The sequence below is a fragment of the Phaseolus vulgaris genome, chromosome 4 (assembly GCF_000499845.2).
Source record: "Phaseolus vulgaris cultivar G19833 chromosome 4, P. vulgaris v2.0, whole genome shotgun sequence".
NCBI classification, from domain to species: Eukaryota; Viridiplantae; Streptophyta; class Magnoliopsida; order Fabales; family Fabaceae; genus Phaseolus; species Phaseolus vulgaris.
In genome coordinates, this window is record NC_023756.2 from 2780386 (window position 1) to 2801868 (window position 21483).

General features: G+C 30.5%; 3 protein-coding genes, 1 long non-coding RNA gene and 7 other non-coding genes across 12 annotated transcripts; 10 read left to right on the forward strand and 1 right to left on the reverse strand.

Annotated features, from left to right (window-relative positions):
- Nucleotides 1-1121: 1121 nt before the first annotated feature.
- On the reverse strand, nucleotides 1122-5000 carry LOC137836853 (probable prolyl 4-hydroxylase 7). The gene is made up of 8 exons (XM_068645616.1): nucleotides 4647-5000; nucleotides 4437-4523; nucleotides 4299-4356; nucleotides 3676-3780; nucleotides 2991-3048; nucleotides 2733-2908; nucleotides 2549-2609; nucleotides 1122-1530 (listed from the first exon to the last, which is right to left on the reverse strand). The coding sequence occupies exons 1-8, from the start codon at nucleotides 4748-4750 to the stop codon at nucleotides 1223-1225; spliced, it is 957 nt and encodes a 318-aa protein (XP_068501717.1). The 5' UTR covers nucleotides 4751-5000; the 3' UTR covers nucleotides 1122-1222.
- A 2655-nt stretch (nucleotides 5001-7655) lies between these two features.
- On the forward strand, nucleotides 7656-9396 carry LOC137836860 (uncharacterized). Its single transcript, XR_011085348.1, has 2 exons — nucleotides 7656-7836; nucleotides 8054-9396. It is a non-coding gene; the product is annotated as an uncharacterized lncRNA (long non-coding RNA).
- LOC137838964 (small nucleolar RNA Z199) lies at nucleotides 7884-7964 on the forward strand. The gene has a single exon (XR_011085571.1). It is a non-coding gene; the product is annotated as a small nucleolar RNA Z199 (small nucleolar RNA).
- LOC137838929 (small nucleolar RNA SNORD18) lies at nucleotides 8083-8157 on the forward strand. The gene has a single exon (XR_011085570.1). It is a non-coding gene; the product is annotated as a small nucleolar RNA SNORD18 (small nucleolar RNA).
- On the forward strand, nucleotides 8229-8311 carry LOC137838966 (small nucleolar RNA U54). The gene has a single exon (XR_011085573.1). It is a non-coding gene; the product is annotated as a small nucleolar RNA U54 (small nucleolar RNA).
- On the forward strand, nucleotides 8416-8508 carry LOC137838968 (small nucleolar RNA R64/Z200 family). The gene has a single exon (XR_011085575.1). It is a non-coding gene; the product is annotated as a small nucleolar RNA R64/Z200 family (small nucleolar RNA).
- A 551-nt stretch (nucleotides 9397-9947) lies between the features above and the next one.
- On the forward strand, nucleotides 9948-11627 carry LOC137836859 (UDP-glycosyltransferase 74G1-like). The gene is made up of 2 exons (XM_068645623.1): nucleotides 9948-10701; nucleotides 10827-11627. Exons 1-2 carry the CDS (start codon nucleotides 10048-10050, stop codon nucleotides 11559-11561), a joined length of 1389 nt encoding a protein of 462 aa, XP_068501724.1. The 5' UTR covers nucleotides 9948-10047; the 3' UTR covers nucleotides 11562-11627.
- A 3893-nt stretch (nucleotides 11628-15520) lies between these two features.
- Nucleotides 15521-15604, forward strand: LOC137838965 (small nucleolar RNA Z199). The gene has a single exon (XR_011085572.1). It is a non-coding gene; the product is annotated as a small nucleolar RNA Z199 (small nucleolar RNA).
- A 105-nt stretch (nucleotides 15605-15709) lies between these two features.
- LOC137838928 (small nucleolar RNA SNORD18) lies at nucleotides 15710-15785 on the forward strand. The gene has a single exon (XR_011085569.1). It is a non-coding gene; the product is annotated as a small nucleolar RNA SNORD18 (small nucleolar RNA).
- Nucleotides 15786-16042: 257 nt separating this feature from the next.
- LOC137838967 (small nucleolar RNA R64/Z200 family) lies at nucleotides 16043-16135 on the forward strand. The gene has a single exon (XR_011085574.1). It is a non-coding gene; the product is annotated as a small nucleolar RNA R64/Z200 family (small nucleolar RNA).
- Nucleotides 16136-19771: 3636 nt separating this feature from the next.
- On the forward strand, nucleotides 19772-21095 carry LOC137836854 (thaumatin-like protein). Of its 2 annotated transcripts, none has more exons than XM_068645618.1 (2): nucleotides 19772-19875; nucleotides 20300-21095. In XM_068645618.1, exons 1-2 carry the CDS (start codon nucleotides 19812-19814, stop codon nucleotides 20995-20997), a joined length of 762 nt encoding a protein of 253 aa, XP_068501719.1. In that variant the 5' UTR covers nucleotides 19772-19811; the 3' UTR covers nucleotides 20998-21095. The 2 variants fall into 2 exon arrangements, with proteins under 2 accessions (XP_068501719.1, XP_068501718.1); XM_068645617.1 differs by having other exon boundaries at nucleotides 19774-19875; nucleotides 20288-21095.
- The last annotated feature ends 388 nt before the right edge of the window (nucleotides 21096-21483 follow it).

A 21483-nucleotide genomic window follows, 5' to 3' on the forward strand; every position in this document is an offset into this window, starting at 1 on the left:
ATCCCTACAACTTGATATAAATAAGTACAGATCTTATATTATAAGTTTATTAATTTTATAAGATTAATTAATTTAAATTCTATCTTAACAACTATTGAATACATCAGAACATTCATGTCACGTTATATAATCATCTTATATTATAAGTTGATTGATTTTATAAGATTAAAGATCCCTTTCTAATAAAATAAATTCTTTTAAAATAAATTAAATGTTTGTTCATTTTAAACTGAAATTTAAATTGTTTTCATATTTATATATACTTTTTTTTCTTATAATTTTTTTTTCTTACGTTAAAACATAATTATTTAAATAATTTAATTTTTGCTTGTTATGAACCTTAATAGTTTGCGAATCGTGATAAAAATAAAATTAGTTTATTACGAGGAATAATATTAGTTATTTTGCTATGGTTCTTACTTCTACACCCTATTTTTAACTCCTTTTATTCATTGCACCATATCCTTATTTTCTCTTTCTATTTTTCTTCAGCAAACCACTTTCAATTCTCATTTCAGTTCTCACTTACTTTCACTTAAATAATTTCACAGTCCTTTCAAACGCTAACAAATATTAGAAAGAGTCTTGAGAACAACAGAAACACCAAAAGTATCAATGATATATAATAGAAATATAATGATACATAATAGAAAATTACTTCATTTTAATAACAAATTATTTATCTGTCTAATTACAATTTGGTACAAGATTATTAACATATCAACACTCTAAAATATTCAAAACTCGTTTCCAAAGTATTTTAATCAACTCTTAGTTTATGAAAATAACTTGTATTATTATAACTCAATCATATTTCATCTTTGATTACTAAAACAAGTCATACAATGATAATCAGTTATTTAATAAACACTTAATCAAGTTTTACTCAAGCATAACCTCTATCCAAAATGCATGAAGAGTGATATCAGGCAATCTAAACACCCTCAAGACACAGCACACAACACACAACACACAACACACAACACTTCCCTTACCTGGAGGAGAAGAGAATGGTGTATCCTCTTCTTATCTTTGACTATTGGAATATGGCTAAAAACTAAAACCCTTGTGTTTTGATAAAACAGTATAAAAGGTATGAAATGTACTGGCAGAGTTCATGGTTATAGTTCACAACAAAATGAATGTTATATACAATATATTTGACAATGTATTATGTTTCTACATGCATTTGAGAACAAAGAAGAAAAAGGTAACAGACTTCCTAAGAAGAGCAGACATTGCAACTCTTCATACACTTCCCTCTGACTCCTGCACTACCAACCATATAAAGTGGATTCTTCTCACATTCACCAATTTTAGCCCACCTAGAGCAATTCTCGTTATCATCAACACAGTCTCCACCCTCCACTGAAATGACAGGCTTTTCAAAGTCACTAACGTGAATCCACTTGGTGGCAGACCACTTCTCACCCTCAATGACTGGACAGCTTCCATGCAAGCTATTGGCATCTGTAGTTGCATCAAGATGGAGACTGAAGAACAACAAGGCATCACCCTTCTCAGGTTTTACTGAAATGACAGAAACAGAAAGGGTTAGATTGATAGGTGAGAGATTAAAATAATGGTGACACTGAAATATAGAAGAATAGTTTAAGTTCATTTAGTACTGAAAAAACCATTGAATTCTTAGTGTGTGATAACTTAGAAGTCAATATTATCAGTGACATAGCAAACTTTTTGGCAAGAGAAAGAAAGATGTCTCTACAAAGCAACACATAAGCAGTATGATTTTAACCAATTTAGTAAATACCAAATGAAGCAGCTAAGAAAAGAAAGTTTACTAATGTACTATTACTAGTAAGAGAAAAAGCCCAAGCCCAACCAACCACACCTTTCTTCCATTTTTGTCCCTCATACTGCCTGTATTTTTCCTCTAAGAATAAAGAGGAACTCACAGTTAAAAGTGAGCATTACAGTAGTCATGCCATGGGTGTTCCACCAAATGAGTTTATGATCATCCTAGGGCCTCAATCGTTTTTTGAAGTAAACCAACACAACCAACCTTTATTCATTTTAGTTTTGAGAACTGATCTTTAGTTTGCCTTTGAGTTTTGAGAATATTTTTCAAGAACAGAAAAAAATTTCCAAACAGACCCTTTTAAAGAAACTGAGGATAAATATAAAATTTGACTTAATACCTAATGAATAACATGATCACATTTTTCATCCTGATACAATTTGATGGAATTGGAAACATATATGGTCAAATATCATTTAGCCTTAAGTTCCTGCTTCTATAAATTTGTCTTATCTATCCACAGTGTCAGAAGTTTATACAATTTGTCCAAATTTAAAAAGTCACAGCTTGGCTAATTCAAAAATATTGAGCCAATTTAATTATTAGCATCTGCATATGTGCCTGCAACATCATCTTACTAAGAAGGAGAGTGTGAAATTATGTACACCACAAGATATTATACACTACAGACCTGAAGGGATGTTTCTTTGATGTAGTTAAAAATATCAAACATCTAAGTCAATACATAAAAAACTGCTAATAGTTAGTAAAAGCATCTAAATTATATACCTGCATATCCTTTGTGAGCACATTCGGACCAGGTATCATCTTTTGGCTGTAAAAGCTTTGCCTGAAAATGAAAACGAATTCATTATGATCTCATTTTTCTTTTTTTCTCTTTGATTGAAGGAAGGGAGCTAGGGGTGTTCTTTAAAAAAACATCAGAGAATCAAAGCCATGAGAAAATCTTTACCTCAGAATTGGGAAAAATTGTTTCCCCACCCTTCCCAACATTGGACAAATACATCAATACAGTGGCAACCCGATGGCCACCCATAATTTGATTAGCTTTGTCATGGAAGTAATCAAAGTGTGGTTCATACTTCTGACCATTCTCATAGTGCAATACTTGCATCGACTCACCATTCTCTGATGCAATGAACATATGTTTAAATTAAAGCAAAGAAAAACAAATACTGAACTGGATCAAAGAATGATATTGTCTACTAACCTATAGGAAGGAATGTCCATGCAGAAATCCGGGCTTCAATATCAGCAACTATTTTATCCTTAAAAGATTAAATAAAGAAAAAAGAGGAAATCAATAGCTATATGCAAGTGTCAAAAAGCTCAGTTAGAATAAATTTCAGCTCACGAAATTGAGATAAAAAATTTGCAAAGAAATTATGCTAATTTTCCCAACAGTCAGTAGTAGATGATTCTGGGAGGAGAGGAGAATTACTATTGACAAAATAGATTAGATTCATATAGGCCCTCTAGATATAAATGCTAGATTAAAAAGTGAGTTATTAGACTACTTTATCTTTCAAGTAACTTATGGGCTCGGCACACTTTATTCTTATTCACATGTTAACTTCTAATTTGGTACATCTTCACTTCATTGGTAATTATAATTCAATCTACATTTTTCATACACTTCCATTTAACTTGCTCAAGTGAAGAATATATTCATACTTATTTTCCCAGGATCAACCAAAGTCGCAAAATCATCAAAACCTCCAAACTAATTTCTATAACATTTCTCGCAATCTAGCATCATTAATAAACATGATGTGTTCCAATAAAATCACAGCCATAAAATTAAAGAAAAAGAACTTCACCATCATAATCAATCAAATAAAAAGCATTGCAGGTTTTCACATAAGCATAAAATAAACCATTTTGGTTCAGCATACCTGTGCCTTGTTGAGAAACATTCCAGAACTCGTTCTGACTTCACTCATTACACTTTTACCAGACTCATTATCCGCCACCATAGATATCTCCAGCTTGTCCTTGGCCTAATATCACAAAAATTCAGACACAACATAATGTGATATATAATCCCATAAAAAATCTCACACAAACCCAATGCTAAAGGGTTTTAATTGTAGCCACAATTTCGTCACAACCCTTAATATTGCGATAAATTGTGGACAAATGCAGCCTCAGCAACCAAAAAAACCTTCAAGTTGCAGCCTAGATGACAGTCGCAGACCCTTTTTTAAAAGCTTCATTTGCTAATATATTGATCATAAAAATCAAACATATAAACAAAATTGGGCGTAGTTCCATACTTTATAAAGATTTACTCCCCGTATTGTTATAATTTATCAGTTTCATCCTTGACCCTACAATACTATATTTCATAAAGATGAACAGAATTCAACAATTATAAAAAACAAGATCAAAATTCATCGATTATAAAAAATAACAAGAGCAATGCCCACAGTCCTTGTTTTAAAAGTATAGGACTAAGATTAATTTTGACCGAATAGGGAGAGACTTAAAACACATTTTATCAAAAACAAAATCTAACCAGAGTTATCAAATGATCACATTCTTCCTCCGATAAAAATCCCTTGTACAGAAAAGCCCTGCATGATATAATTCACAAAAATCATCAACAACAAAAAACAAAAGCGACCCATTTGTCTAACAAAGGAAAAGGTCAAACCTGGGATTCCACGAGAGCTGAGTGACCCGTGTGGGATCAAATTTCACTGAAGAGACTCCCGTTTTCATCCTAAGCACCGATCCATGGCTGAAAAACGAACACCCACAAACCAAACCAAAGTAAAGGTCAAATTTTAAACGCATCAGCCGGCAGAGGATACAAAAATGGCAAAAGGGCATTCAGAAATATAATAATTATCATCATCATTACGTGGACTTGGCTTCTTGGTCCAGACCGGGCAACCGAATGGAGGAAACAGAGATCTCGAAACAGAGGAAACAGAGGACGAGCGACACGAAATGGCGAGAAACCATGGTGAAAAGCTTTTTCGGTGGCAGTCTGAAAGAGTGTTGAAATTTATGCAATCCAGATATAGAGTTGAGAGAGAAAGAGAAAGTTTGTGAAAATGCAATGTGGGCGTTATTTCAATTCCGTTTGTCGTTTTTCGGAGCTTTGAGGATTCAACGAAACGCCCACTGGTTTTGATTTGCCTTTCTACTTCCTCTGTCTGTTTCCGATGTGTGCTTAAACCCACCTTCTGGAACCTTCGTTTACCGCATCAACACGGAAAAAACATGCCCTTTTTTTTTTTCAAACAGTTTAATTTCCCAGTAATAATACTGTTATATTATATATAGTTTTTTATGTTAATTGTTGATAATGTGTTTTTAAAATTAAATGGAGTATAGTTGTTTTAAATTAATTTTATTATTGTTTTTAAACAAAGTGCAAAAATAAATTTTATGCTCTTAAATAACACTCACTTCTTCTGAAATAGATATTTATCTTCCTTCGGAATTTAATTTAATAAAATAACATTTACACTCTTTTTTGGATTTTTTTAAAATAATAATGATTTTAATAAAATAACACCCTTTTCACTTGTACTTACCACTCTTGTTTTATATTAAAAATAACATGTTGAATAACATTTAAATAAAAATATAAAGTAAAGTTGGTCTTACTTATTCTTATTTAGACAAAGTGTAGATTTTTGGAGAAGAGCACAAAGTTGGAATAGTTTATCATTATCAAAAGGATAGAAAAAAAATCATGGTGGTGGCCTTAAACAATGATAGTTTTTTTTTAATTGATGAGGAAAATTACTTAAAAAATTCATTTTGATATTTGGCTTTGGTGCATCCTTTCATATCACACTCGTGAATTTTTTTTTATGTGCATCTTTTCATATCACACCTCATTAAGTTTTTTTTTCCATCTTATCAAAAGAGTAGGATTCAATAGATAAGAGAAGTGATTCTAATTGACTAATAATGATGCATATGAATCTTACCTCAACAAAAATTTGGATGAAAATGAGATGACAAGAATCTAAAGTGAGATGCTCCAAGAGATTTAGACAATCACAAGAAATAACTTCTCAAATTAATACTAAATCCAAAATAAATGGGTGTTCAAGCTTAAGATTAAAGAGAGCAACCTAAATTCCATATATAAATCACAATTTGTTTTATAAATCTAAAACAAAGATATATATTTTAAAAAATTACTAACAATGAAGATGACATTTATGAGACTAGTTGCCAAATAGAGTTGGAGATTTGACAACTTGATGTCAAATTATTATGAAACCATGATTATTTAGATAATGTAGACACTGAATATTGTAAATTTAAGTTTATAGAATACAATTACATCACAATCTCACACTAAATAACATCCACATGACAATGACAATAAAGTGATTTATGTAATTGTTAAATCATGATTAGATCTTATATGTAACAGCCAATTCTTCATATCCTTTTCAATAAGATTGATCAATTCAATTAATTATTTGTATTTTATTATCAATGTTTTGTTTTTTTGGATCAACCAAACCTTAATTCAATCCCTCTTAAAAAAACATATTCCAATTAAGATCCATATAAAAATATTACTACCCTCTTATTTCTTACTAATAAAAAAATATCTAATATTCAATTTTTAAGTTACCTAAGATGTTGATTGTTTAAATATTTCATTAAGAATTAAATAACGTTAAATTTATCTATTAAAGATTATTATGATTAAATTAAATTTATGAATTGCTGAATTTAATTAATTAAAAGTATTTGAATGAGTATCAAAGTGAATGAGATAATAAGTTAGGCAAGTAAACAAGGTGCTCCACCAATATTATACAAGTTTAATGAGTAAACCTGCCACTTGTATTTTTTTTGGTAAAATGTCAATGACAAAAAAATGTTTAATAATTAAGCATAAGTGTAAGTCTAAACTATTTAATGAATGTTTGAAAATAATGTCAAATGCACGTCTTTAATGTTTGTTTGAAGAATGACGTGCATACAATTAATGCCTTTAATTCTATAAAATTAAATTATTTTGCATATTGGTCTTGTTAAAGGTTTATTTTACTTTTATCCATAAAAATAACTTTTTTGTCATATTATTACGTGGCAATTAGTATTGATTATGTGTTTTAAAAATGTTTACAATATATAATTTTTGAATTCCTAAAACAATATTATTTATCTTCCCATACTGAATAATAAGTGTTCCGGCTAGTTAGATGAAATCTAGAGAACTATTGAAATTTTTATCTCCATCCTTCGGTCGAGCAGGTTGTTGGGTGATGAATGGAGTTCTTCTCGTTTTCTTCGTGCTTTTCTTTCGCCTCTTGGTCTCAGATGAACAACGAATGGGGTACCTGCGGAAGACACTTTGACGTCCAAGTTAGTAAAGCGGGTGATAGATACTCAGATAGGTGTACAGTAATAAATAACGTATCTTTCTCCTTGGGATATGTGCTATTTATATTATTTTAATGGACTTACCTTGTTGGGTCTGATTAGTGAAATGGATCACACTTAGGGTTGCATTACCTAATTCTTAATGATGGTTTAACTTCACTGACCTTGGTTTGAGCGTTAGTGGTTATACATGTCGATCGGTTGGTCAGGTTGACAGAGGTCGTGCCAGTGTGTCTCGGTCATCTCGGACAGGAAGATCAAGACACGTCATGTGTCGGTCGACCATACCGGTACAATAAGGATAAAGAGTAGTGACTTTATATTTAAAAAAAATGAAAAATATTTTTGTAAATAAATAAATAAATAAACAAATCCAGCATCTTTTGGCAATGAATAATTTTGTAATTAAAAGATGTATAGAGATGCAGTAACGAAGGTGGAGGAAGAAATTACCTTAAGATGAATGCACACAGATATAAAGAAAAGGCCCATATTGACAAGGACCGGCCCATTCAGCACCTCTTTCAATTTTAGGGTTTCTTCTTTCTAGATACTTCACCGTTCAAATGTGCTTGCTTATAAATACGCGTAGCAAGTGCCTCACTCACAGTGTCTCACATTTGTGCCTCTTCCAACTGCACAGGGTTCAGCTCACTCAGAGGTTCAAATTCATCTGGTTCAATTAGGTTTTTTCTTTATCTCCATTTGTTTTAAGTGCAATCTTTTTTGTTATAAATCATGTGATGAGAAAAAAAACTGCAACAATATGATTGGATTCGTTCCATGATTCCTTGTATTTAAGTCTCTGATGATTGATTCTATCTTTCTCTGCTTACACTTTTCGAAATCGTATTTCACTATGTTTCTCGGTATTTATTTTTGAATTTGTCTTTCCCCTTGTAGTTAGTTAATCGACTAGATCTACATGCGAGGAGATGTGATGATTTTTACATTGGTCCGTGTTTCTGAATTACCGTGACCGACAAATCTTACCAATTTCTGATCTCCATTCATGTATAATATATTTTAATTGCAATCGTTTTTTTTTTTACTCATGTGTATTTTTTTTGTTTGTTCTGGCTCAATGATATTCTGCTATATATGCAGTATACGCTATTCCGACTTATTACGTGAGCAGATTTTTAATTGTAGATGAGAGCCACTGATTTCTTAGTATTCGTAGTATCATCACAATTAATCACGCAGTCTGGTTTGAATTTAAACTTTTTTCTGATTTTAATTCCGACATGTTTTCTGATTATCTTATTCTGCAATGACGACTTAAGAATAAAATTCACATGTCAGACTTCAGAGATTTTCGAATCAATGAGAATGACAATTCTTTTACCGAGCGGATTATGTGACAGCTTCAGTAATATTTTCATATCGCTTGTTATACGTCAATGATTTGTTGTCACTGTAATTATTATTGTGTTCTGTATAAATTTAATGTCATTGACGGGAGTTTCTTATCCGGATTCTCACACTTTTGTTGAGGGCGAACGAATTGTGTTTGCATGTTCTCAAGTAACCGTCATAAAACAATTCTCCGGCGTGACGGCGCTACCGTAAAGGTTAGCATCTCCGCTAGAGTGGTCTCATATTCCATTGCCTTGTGGAGCGGCGTCGCTGCCTTTACCATATGGGCCGGCCATGAGACGAACATTCCTGCATTTTAAAGTTTTTGTTTCTATTTATTATTTTTTTTTTTGAGCTTGAGTGTTATATTCTTTGTACAGTCTACAAAATCGGGTTCACAGTCGTAATGTGAGTTATTACTTTTTATTGAATAATAATTTATTATGGCTCTGATTATTGAATTCTGTTTAAATTTAATCTTATTGGCGGGAGATTCTCATCCGGATTCTCGCACTTTTGTTGAGAGCAAACGAATTGTGTTTGCATGTTCTCAAGTAGCCGTCATAAAACAATTCTCCGGCGTGACGGCGCTGCCGTAAAGGTTTGCATCTCCGCTAGAGTGGTCTCATATTCCATTGCTCTGTGGAGCGGCGTCGCTGCCTTTACCATTTGGGCCGGCCATGAGACGAACATTCCTTCATTTTATTGTTATTTATTAGTTGTATTCTTGGAATATGATTGTTGTATTTTGTATAATTTTTACCCAATTTATTTGTAATTTCTATTCTTGTATTGTTCTTTCGTTTAGGTCTTTAAAATTAAAGGAAATTTATAGTTTCACAACCCATAATGTATCATTACCCAAAATTAAAATTAGCATTGGAGTATATATTTTTCTTTTTTTATATTATATTGTTTACCTACTGAAAGTTAAGCATTGGATCGTGTTGTATCATATTATAACGGAATTAAAATATGTCGAAATTCCAAAACGAAGTCACTATAAAGTAGAAGTATTTAAATGTTAGTCATCTGGAATTTCAGTAGGTAACATCATAATTTCAGTAGGTAACATCATTCTAATTGGTAATCATCTGGAATTTCAGTATTTAAAGTAGAAGTATTCCAAAACATAAGCTTGCAATTTTAATTAAATTGATTTACAATTTAAAAAATTTATAATACCAATTTTTTTATTCTCATTGCTCTCGAATACGTATTAATCTTTCTTTAGTAAACAACATGATTTAACAACTTGGATAATTATATTCATGATAATTAAGTAACAATTATAAATTAGTTCATCATAACCTCATCTGGACATATAAGATAAAAATGTTAACTCTTTTTCTATTCTTATAACTGATTATAAAGTTATTTTATTTTCTGAAAATTGTTCACAAAATAAATTTCTCATATCCCAAATAAACAAAGTACCGTATAATTATTGGCTGGTACGAAATCCTGGTCACACATCTTTGAATCTTATCTTGTATAAACCGGCTCCTCTCATCTCTACACACATCCGAGAGAGAAAAATGGAGAAGAAAAGCACAGCAACAAGAACAGCACATTGCTTGGTGTTAGCGTTCCCTGCCCATGGTCATATAAACCCCTTGCTCCAGTTCTCGAAGCTGTTGGTGCATCAAGGGGTGAGAGTAACGTTCGTCACAACCATTTTCCACGCCAAGATTATGCAGAAAGTGCCTCCTTCCATTGCCCTTGAAACCATTTCTGATGGGTTTGATGAAGTTGGGTTGGCAGGTGCTGTGAGCCTCAAGGCCTACGCAGAAAATTTTTGGGAAGTTGGGCCACTCACCTTTGGTAAGCTTCTTGAGAAACTTGGTAGATCAAAAGATGAGCATGTTGATTGTGTTGTGTATGATTCATTCTTCCCTTGGGCACTGGATGTTGCAAAGAGATTTGGCATAGTTGGTGCTGCTTATCTCACACAAAACATGACTGTGAATAGCATATACTATCATGTTCACACGGGAAAGTTGCAGGTTCCACTCATACAACACGAGTTTTCCCTTCCCACTTTGCCTAAACTTCAACCTCAGGACTTGCCTACATTTTTTCTTACATATGAAAGAAAACAGTTTCTGCTTCAGTATCCCGTGGCTCAGTTCTCAAACATCGAAAAAGCTGATTGGATCCTATGCAACACATTCTACGAGATGGACAAAGAGGTTTTAATTTTTATGCAACTTGTTATACTGTCAAAACAAAATTATTCAAATAAAAAATAATTAATAAAATTTTAACTTTTATTTTATTTTAGTATTTAATATTCTTTTAACCAGCGTTTTTTTAGATTATAGATTGGATCATGGAGATTTGGCCTAAATTTAGGTCTATCGGACCAAATATACCATCTTTCTTTTTAGATAAGCAATATGAAGATGATCAAGATTATGGGGTGACAGAATTCAAGAGGGATGAATGCATAGAATGGCTTGATGATAAGCCAAAAGGGTCTGTTGTTTATGTATCATTTGGGAGTATTGCTACCTTTAACAAGGAGCAAATGGAAGAAATAGGTTGTTGTTTGAAAGAGTGTTCACATTACTATTTGTGGGTGGTTAGAAAATCAGAAGAAACCAATCTCCCTAAGGATTTTGAGAAAAAAACAGAAAAGGGTTTTGTAGTGAGATGGTGCTCCCAGCTAAAAGTCCTGGCTCATGAGGCTATAGGATGTTTTGTGACACATTGTGGTTGGAATTCCACATTAGAAACTTTGTGCTTAGGAGTCCCAATAATTGCAATACCATTTTGGTCAGATCAAAGCACAAATGCAAAGCTCATGGAAGATGTTTGGAAGATGGGAATTAGGGCTCCCTTTGATGACAAAAAGGTTGTGAGAAGAGATGCACTCAAGCATTGCATAAGAGAAATAATGGAGTTTGAGAAAGGCAATGAGATGAAAAACAATGCAAATCAATGGAGGACTTTAGCCATAAAGGCTGTGAAAAGTGGTGGAAGTTCTCATCAAAATATTTTAGAATTTATAAATAGCTTGTTTTATTTAGAATGCAGAGCAAGATTTTGAATGTGATAATGATGTTTTATTAAGATGAACATGTAAGAATAGATGATATTGTTAGAATTGAATAAAGGTCTGAATATCTCTAAAATAATCTATTGTTTTTTTACTGATGCAAAAAAGTTACATTTACTTACATGCATGAATATTTTCTTGAATCCACTGCATACAGGAATATGCTTTTCACAAGACAGTACATTTTCCAATTTTTGGAGATTTTTTTTATTGAAATGGCTCTAGACCATTGTGCTTCCAGAGCCACCACCGCTGTTATATGTGTTGGGTCTGCTTTGCTCCTTGGTGCCTCTAGCCACCTATGTCGTGTCGCGCCTCCACCATGTTAGTTGATGTTTTTTGTTCTATTTTTAGTGTTATTATTTTAGTTATTATTTTTAATGAATTTAGTATATGTTTGATTATTTAGAATTGATTAGTGATATTATCAGTTATAAAGTTAGATTTGATGAATTAATTAAATTATTAACTATATTATTAGTTAAAATGTAAAATTAGAATTGATTCATTTTTAAGGAAGAGTATAATTAGAATTGTTTAATATTATTTTAGTTATAATTGTAAAGTTAGTATTGATTAATTAGTTATATTATTATTTAAATTATTACGTAGATTATTAGTTGTAATTGTAAAGATAAAATTGATTAATTTTTTAATTGGAGGTATAATTATAATTGTTTAATATGTGTTAGTATTAGGTTTGAGGTGTTCGAACTTTGACAAATATTGTTAGATTTTGTAAAGTTCAAGCCTTATATTGCCCAAATTTAGCACTTTCTTTAAGAGATTCATAGTTGAGATTTAATACATTTATTTGTCTAATACTCCTCTAAGGTAAATGTATTTTTTTCACACTAAACATTTAAAAAAAAAACATTGAAGGTTGTACATTGAATGTTGAATTATTTGAACAATTTGAGAAAAGTATTCATTTTTTATTAGTTTATTAATATATAACTTGTAATCTACATTTCATATATTTTAAGTAATTTTGGTTCATTTCACTTTGTGTTGGTTTTCATGTGCATATTTTATTGTGGAGATTTAATGTCACCACTTTCATTTCGTGCCATATGAAGACCAATGCACAATATGTCGAAATTTCGTGAAATATAAGGGATGACGATTAAATATTAAGTACCATTGAACTATAATAAAAGTGAGTCTTTTTGAATGAGATAGAGTCACACATTTGAAAAAATGCGAGAGTATACATGCATTTAGTCACCATGCAAAAGTGATAAATACAAGAGAGAACTAGAATAATTTATACAATTTGCTTAACTTGCTCAACATAATGCCAACAGTAGTGTTGATGGAATAAAGTTTAGGTGTTCTTGCATTAATTGTTTGAATGAGAGAAAATTGGATACCAAAATTAGGAACACCTTCTATGTGATGGGTTTCTATGACATTGTAACTTGTTCATGACACAATGAATTATTATAGTTAGCAAGTGTGTGCAAATCTCAAGAATATGTTGATTGTACCAGGGATGATGAAGCGAAGCAAGAACGATTGTAGGACATGATTCATGATGTTGGAGCTGAGTATTTTACATAAACACATGAATACAAAAGTATGTCTAGTGATGCAGAGACTCCTTTATATCCTAAATCAACTAATTTCATACAACTGTCCAGTGGAACGTAATTATGAGGTTAAGAAAATTTCTTGTCTGATGGGTATGGATACATGTTCAACAACTCCTTTGAGTCTTAGCACGTGAGAAGATTTTCATTTTAGTACCTTAATGGGATTATGTCCCTAATGTCGACCAAAACATGATTTGACAAGATATTTTGGTAATGTATACAATCTCCTTGTTATCATATATATGTTATTTTTTTTTATATTAAATCATAATTATAACTTTATTGTATTGTCTTTCAGATGCATTTTGATACCCCTAATATACAAACCCTGAAATCAAAGGTTCTTTCTTTGATCACCATTAAATTATGCCAGTTTAAGTCAAAGCCGATGATGACATACATTTTTGGGCCGAAAAAATGTCAAAATCCTTGTCAAGATACACCAACATTAACGAAGAGACTTACCCGTTATTTGTTGAAAGTCGTGAAGTTGACAAATGGATGGTTAGTACAAGTAGTTTTCATTCAAATTAAAGGCCATAAATAAATCTATCATTAGTTTATTCAATTTGTTTGTTCCATTTTTGACAGGATGTTAGGAAAAAAAGCTAAGGCTATTCAAGTACAAAATGTTACCTCAGACTTATTGCCTCGTGCGAGTTATAATAAGGTTGAGGATGTTATGATGAGGTTGAAGGAGAAAATATGACTTGTTACTTCTAAGGATGACAGAGGGGCCAGTCAACCTCCATCACCATCTTCCTGCGACCAGGAATGGAAGCAAGTTCGTTTAAAAAAATCATGTGCATAAATAAAAATAAATAAATAAAAAATATTTTTATAAAATTCTAAAAGTGATAAGTATAAATATACTATTTTTTTTTCAATATATGTAATTTTATTGGTAAAATGTGAATGACAAAAAAAGTTTAATAACAAAACATAAGTTTAAGTCTAAATTATTAAATGAATGTTTGAAAACAATATGTCAAATACACGTCTTTAATGTTTGTTTGAAGAATGACGTGCATAAACATAATGCCTTTAATTCTATAAAATTAAATTATTTGCATATTTGTCTTTTTAAAGGTTTTATTTTATTACTATTCATAAAAATAACTTTATTTTTTGTTATATTATTACTTGACATTAGTATTGATTATGTGTTTTAAAAAAAGTTTAGAATATCTAATTTTTGAATTCTATAACAATATTATTTATCTACCTAACTGAATTTCCCAAAACCTTTAAACACGCCTAAATTATGGCAATACCTATTGGACCATATCAAACTTGAAAATACAAAAGGCAGTTTCTTCCTGCACCCCCACTTTTTTCTTCCTGCACCCCCACTTTTTACTTCCTGCACCCCACACTCTTACACAAAGACAAAATCACCCTTATTAGTTTTCAAAATTTCAAACATATCCCTAATATGAAAAAACCCTAAAATGAAGACAGTGTTGATTTTCTCATTTGTGCAGCGTTTTTCTTCCTCTCCCACAGCAGCATAGCAGCGACACCTCCACAACATTTTTCTTTCAATCTTACACATTCTTTTTTGGTGATTTAGAGTGCTCTTCGCAAAAAGGTAAGTAAATTTCTTTGTTTTTTGGATTTACAGATTTGTTTTTTCCATGGATTTATGTTTTCGTAATCATTTTTTCACATTCTGAACTTATGGATTTGGTAAAATCCTGAATTTCTGATTCTGGGAATGTTTCGGATTTTGGGATCTGGTAAGCTTCTGAATTTATGGATTCGGTATTATACTGGATTGATGTGTCTGGAATAATGAGTTGATGTTTGTGTTTGTGTTACTCAAATTAGTAAACAACAATTATATTGGCTTTGTTTTGCTTGATATTATATTTAAACTTTATTTAGTGTTTGGGTCAACAATTATGCTAAGTTTTGTAGTGTTTTATATAGTAAACTTTATTTAAATTTGACATTTCAGTTGATACCCAAGGATATGATCAGTGATTGTGGAAATGCAGAACGGTGCCCTTTTCAAATTTTAGATCAAGGGTAATGTTGGAATTTTTAAAATTGTGGGGTGCAGGAAAAAAACGTGGGGTTGCAGGAAGAAGAAGCCCCTACAAAATAAAGCAAAGGCCCATATTGACAAGGACCCGGCCCATTCCGCACCTCTTTCAATTTTAAGGTTTTTCCTTTCTACTCCACCGTTCAAATGTCCTTGCTTATAAATACGCGAAGCAAGAGCTTCACTCACAGTGTCTCTCACATTTGTGCCTTTCCAACTGCTCAGGGTTCAGCTCTCTCAGAGGATCAAATTCATCTGGCTCAATTAGGTTTCTTCTTCATTTGTTTAAGGGTATTATTTTTCGTTATAAATCATCTGATGAGAAAAAAAAAAACTGCAACAATATGATTGGATTCGTTCCATGATTCCTTGTATTTAAGTCTCTGATGATTGATTCTATGATCTCTGCTTCCAGTTTTCGAAATCATATTTTTCTGTTTTTCGGTATTTGTTTTTGAATTTGCCTTTGCAGTTATTCGATTGGATCTAAATGCGAGGAGATATGATGATTTTACATTGGTCCGTGTTTCTGAATTACCGTGACCGACACAAATCTTACCAATTTCTGATCTCCATTCGTATATAACATCTTTTAATTGCAATCGTTTCTTCAATTATTTAGGTGTATGTTTTGATTTGTGTTGGTTCAGCGATATTGTGCTATATTTGCAGTATACGCTATTTCGATTTATTACGTGAGCAGATATTTAATTGTAGATTAGAGCCACTGATATCTTAGTATTCGAAGTATCATCACAGTTAATCACGCAGCATTGACTGAATTAAAATTTTTTTCGATTTTAATTTCGGTTCTGTTTTCTGTTTATCTTATTCTGCAATGACGATTTAAGAATGAAATTCACATGTCAGACTTCAGAGATTTTCGAATCGATGAGAATGACAATTCTTTTACTGAGCGGATTATGTGACAGCTTCAGGACTATTTGCATATGGCTAGTTATATGTTAATCATATATTGTAAATCTAATTATTGTGTTCTGTATAAATTTTTATTTCATTGACGGGAGATCCTTATCCGGATTCTCACACTTTTGTTGAGGGCGAACGAATTGTGTTTGCATGTTCTCAAGTAACCGTCATAAAACAATTCTCCGGCGTGACGGCGCTGCCGTAAAGGTTTGCATCTCCGCTAGAGTGGTCTCATATTCCATTGCCTTGTGGAGCGGCGTCGCTGCCTTAACCATTTGGGCCGGCCATGAGACGAACATTCCTGCTTTTTTTATTTTCGTCTTTCTATTTATTTATTGAAATCTGTGACTAGGTGTGTTATATTTTGTATATTGTATTCAGAAATCGTGTTAATAATTGTAATTTGAGTTATAGTTTCTATTCTTTCTATTAATGTTGTTTCTTTTAGGTCTTTAAAATTCATGTTGTTTTTAGTATTGGAATTCGTTCCTTTGTTCTGTTGGATTTTCAAACTTGAACTTGTTGTAAGTATATTTTTGAATTGTTGCCTATTTCTGATTATCGGCATAGGAAATATGGTGTGAATTTGATTGTAATAGGATATAATATCTTTTGTATATAGTATTGTTAACATACTGTAAATAGTGCGTGTTGTATCATATTGTACATCGGAACTGAAATCAGTGGTAGTACCAAGCCAAAGTCATTATCAAATGGAATTAGTCAAATATAAATCTTCTAAAAATTCCGTTTAAATTCCCAAAGATTTGCAAAATACGCATCATTTCGGTTTTTTGAATTTTTAAAATTGCTTACACATTTTGTACAATACGGATACAAATTTTTAGTTTTTAATTGGTGACTCTTATTATTGTTTTACGTCTCTTTTTTTAATATATTTGTAGGTACAAATAGTTTTTAAAGTACTAGATAATTTTTTATGTCTACAAAATAGATTAATTAATGAATTATTATAAAAATGTATTATATTTTCTCAAATATACGTCATTCATATATGTATCAGTAATAATACGTATCAATTTAATAATAACGTTTCTTTATTTACATTGATTACTTGAACTGAATTATGACTCAGTTGTACATTTGAATCATGTATTTCATGGTTTGAATATTCTGTTATTATTTGAATGATGAATTAGTTAAAATTCATTTCAAACAAGTTTTCTTTCAAGTTTCGAAACTATCAATTTGAAAATAAAATGCTCATTATAAAATTCAAGATTTTACTCGAGCCCCATTTTTGAAATCCACACACTCCCACTTTCTGGGCATAAACCTTTTATTTTATTCTCTTTTTTGTCTATCAAACAAACCTTAATTCAATTTCTCTTGAAAAATTCACATCCACTTATTTTATAGGAGCAGGAAATATTCAATTTTCAATATTTAAGTAATCAACATTAAGATTTGTTTGTTTACCATATTTGACTATTTTCTTTTAATTAAATAAATTATCCATTAAAGGATCATGATTAAATTAAATTAATGAATTACTGAATTAACTAAGTAAAGTATTGAATATTATTAAAGTGAATGAGATAATAAAAGTTAGGCAAGTCAACAAGGTGCTCCACCAACATGTCAAATACACCTCTTTAATGTTTGTTTGAAGAATGACGTGCATAGTCTTAATGCCTTTAATTTTATTAAATTAAATTTTTTGCATATTTGTATTTTTAAAGGTTTTATTTAATTTTTATCCATAAAAATAACTTTATTTTTTGTCGTATTATTAGGTGACAGTTAGTATTGATTATGTGTTTTAAAAAAGTTTAGAATATTGATTATTGTTTACGGTACCATATTAACACTAAATTAAGTCATGAGTACTATTTTATATAAATTTTAAATATTGTGAAGACATAAAAAGAAAAAATGGTAATGATTATTATTTTTCTTTAAAGACAATTTATTTATTTATGATATATTAAAGATATTAAGATTAGAATATATAGAATGAATTATAAACTCTAAATGTAATATAATTATTTTTAATGGAAATAAAGTATTATAAAAGCTTAAATTATTGAATAAAAATAAAGAAATGACGTAAATAGTTATTTGATTTTTATTAAATAATAAATATATCACTTAATCATAACATAATTTCATTGATATATATCAACAATTTTATATTTTTGATAGTTTTTCATAATATATACCATAATAAGAGTTTTACATCGGAATAAAGAATTATTCATATATTTCATACATTCTATACTTATTAAAACTAACTTTTTCATGAGTCCATGTTCTATACGAGATCTAAGCTTCCTTAAACCATTTTTACTAGACATATTAAAGAAAAACATGGAAAATATTAAATCTTTATAAGTCTTAAATATCAAACTTAATAAACTTAACACATAATATAGATAATGAAGTCAATGACTTGACTCACAACCATAAGACTCAATCTCATTATATATGGATTCGTATTTCACTTTTAATGGAACATCAAAAGTTAATTGAAAATTGATTAGGTAGTTGAATATTTCTCATTAGGTACAATTATAATTTTGTTTTCAAAAATATCCACCATTTATTGGTTCACAAAGAGATATATACTCATTATCTAACTTTGGTTATGTTGAACATGTATTAGATAGTTCCAAGTTTGACCTATGGATATCCTTTATACCTACACATATAAAAAAATTACAACGATAAAATATATAAATAACTTTCTTTTATCCAAACTTATTAAATAAAAGTAATAACTATTTTTGCTTTATTATTACTTCATATATATTTTTGAATTATAAAAAAATACATTTCAAATAATATAAAAAGAAACTAAAATAAAAACTTTTAAATAATTAATATGGATTAATATATTATAAAAATATATAAACTAATAAATATGATCACCCCATAATTAAGATGAATTAAATAACATAAATATAAATAAATAGTAATAATTAATAAGTAGTAATAATAATAATAACAATATTAATATTATTAATAACAATAATGATAATAATAATAATAACACGGCAGAGTGAATATACCTTTAATTTAAAACTAAAAATTATTTTTATTAAAATTAAATATAAGAAAATTATTAAATAGAAATCAATTTTAGAGACAAAAAATAATTAGTTTTTATAAAAACTAAATTAGAAACCATTTTAAAGACTAAAAAAATTATTGGTTTCTAAATTAGTTTCTATTATTGATAAATAGTTTTTAAACTGATATTTAATTAGCTATCAAGGTTTTAACTACCAATTATTTATATTCTAAATTTGGTAGAAAAATCTTAATAGCTAATTAGATACCAATTTAAATTTATTTATCAATTTTATGTGAAATAAAGACATGTTAAACTTGTGTTTTTTTTCTCACAGGAAAAGGGACATTTTGACATAATCATTCCATATTTAATGCCTCATTAAAAAAGAAGGTAAATGTTATTACTCTAACATTAATCAATAAGCAACATTTTCATTAGTGTTCGCCACTTGTTTTGTGATCCTTCAAGCAAAGACAACGAATGCTTAAGGGTCAACAACACATCATTTTTCTTTCTTCTATGTAAAGATTATCCACATCAAATCTTAGAGTACAATTGTTACTTCTTTTCTCCTATATAAGTGTGTGTCTCTGTTAGGTGTTCACAGCTTTCATTTACTAAGATTCACAATCATGCAGCTCCCAAAGTGTAATGTGGCACTCTTTTTCTTCCTCATCTGCTCTTCCATTTACTCTGGTAATTCCATATTCATCTTATTTTCCATGTTAATATAATTCATAGATAACAGTTGAATTGGGTTGTTTCTATTGTTATATTTAGTTTTTGGAACTTATACATGAATTCTGATTGATTTATCTATCACAATGTATTGAAAATAGTGTTGAGATGAGTGAGCAATCAGAAATTCTCATGTTGTTTATGACATTAGTTTATAAGAATTAGTTCAAAAGTTATTTATCTGTGTCTTGACATATAATTGTTGTTACTTGATGTATCAATATAACTGAGATGTCAAGTTTTACAATGATACTTATTATCAAAGTTTTTATATAAAAAAATCTTATAAAACTCGAATAACGTTATGTTTAGTTATATATTATGAAATATACTTATTTCTAATCTATATGACAATTACAAACTATGAAAGCTATATATGCAGGAAATGCAAAGAATCATGTGACATTCTATCTGCACAACAAGTGTTCCTTTCCAATATGGCCAGCATTTGCATCAAACAATGGGCAACCAGAGATAGCAGATGGAGGATTTCCCCTTGCACCAGATCAAACACAACGTATGATAATACCATGGACATGGAATGGTAGAATCTGGGCCAGAACAGGTTGCAATTTCAGTTCAAATGGGAAACCAGGTTGTGAAACAGGGGACTGTGAGGGAAGACAAGCATGCAGGGGACTCATAGGCACTCCCCCAGCAACACTAGTTGAAGTTTCACTTGAAGGAGGAAAACCAGATTACTATGATGTTAGCCTTGTTGATGGCTACAACATCCCTGTGTCTATCACTCCCAGGACCACAGACCCCAAGTGCCTCATTGGAGGGTGCTTGAAGGACATCAACTCCTTGTGCCCTCCTCAACTTAAGGTGCTGAATTCCAAGGGAGAAGTTGTGGGCTGCAAAAGTGCTTGTTTGGCCTTTGGTGATGACAGGTATTGTTGCAGGAATGCTTATGGGACTCCAGAGAAGTGCAGGCCTAGTGTGTACTCAAAGATATTTAAGGATGCTTGTCCTAGTTATTTTAGCTATGCCTTTGACTCACCAACCCCATTGGTGAGATGTGCATCCTCATTGTATGTAGTAACATTTTGTCCTCCTTATGACCACAGATCTGAGTAGGAACTGTTTACATCTCTCTTTGTTCTTGTATGGATTTTGTGGGAATTGAAGTTGGTTCTTGAATAAAATGATTTGGTTCTGTATATGTTGCAATAAAAGTGTTGTGTGTTGGTTATTGCATGTTATTGATGCCAGAAAAATACCAAGTGATGCACATTTTGACAGAAGAAGTAATTTGTACTTAAAAAGTATAAGAAATATCTCAGTGTATGTATAGTAAAACCAAAAATCAAATGATTAAGGGTATATGTAGCAGAATCGCATACAAAGAAAAACATGAAATAAAAATTAATTTTATAAAAAAATATTAGTTGCTATAATAATTAAATTAGAAACTATTCTAGAAATTAAAAAAAAAAATTGATTTCTAAATTAATTTATATTAATGTTAAATGATTTTTAAATTGGTATCTAATTAGCTATCAATGTTTTAATTACCAATTATTTAGTTTCTAAATTTGTATCTAATTAGCTAATAAGGTTTTA

Excerpts from the sequence above, each read along its gene's own strand:
- LOC137836853 (XM_068645616.1), bottom strand. The coding sequence starts at position 4,750 with ATGGTTTCTCGCCATTTCGTGTCGCTCGTCCTCTGTTTCCTCTGTTTC. Across the intron at positions 4,357-4,436 it reads CAGCTCTCGTGGAATCCCAG|GGCTTTTCTGTACAAGGGAT; the intron begins GTTTGACCTTTT and ends TATATCATGCAG. Across the intron at positions 1,531-2,548 it reads TGCTCACAAAGGATATGCAG|TAAAACCTGAGAAGGGTGAT; the intron begins GTATATAATTTA and ends CTGTCATTTCAG.
- LOC137836854 (XM_068645617.1), top strand. The coding sequence starts at position 19,812 with ATGCAGCTCCCAAAGTGTAATGTGGCACTCTTTTTCTTCCTCATCTGC. Across the intron at positions 19,876-20,287 it reads CTGCTCTTCCATTTACTCTG|CTATATATGCAGGAAATGCA; the intron begins GTAATTCCATAT and ends AAACTATGAAAG.
- LOC137836859 (XM_068645623.1), top strand. The coding sequence starts at position 10,048 with ATGGAGAAGAAAAGCACAGCAACAAGAACAGCACATTGCTTGGTGTTA. Across the intron at positions 10,702-10,826 it reads TCTACGAGATGGACAAAGAG|ATTATAGATTGGATCATGGA; the intron begins GTTTTAATTTTT and ends GCGTTTTTTTAG.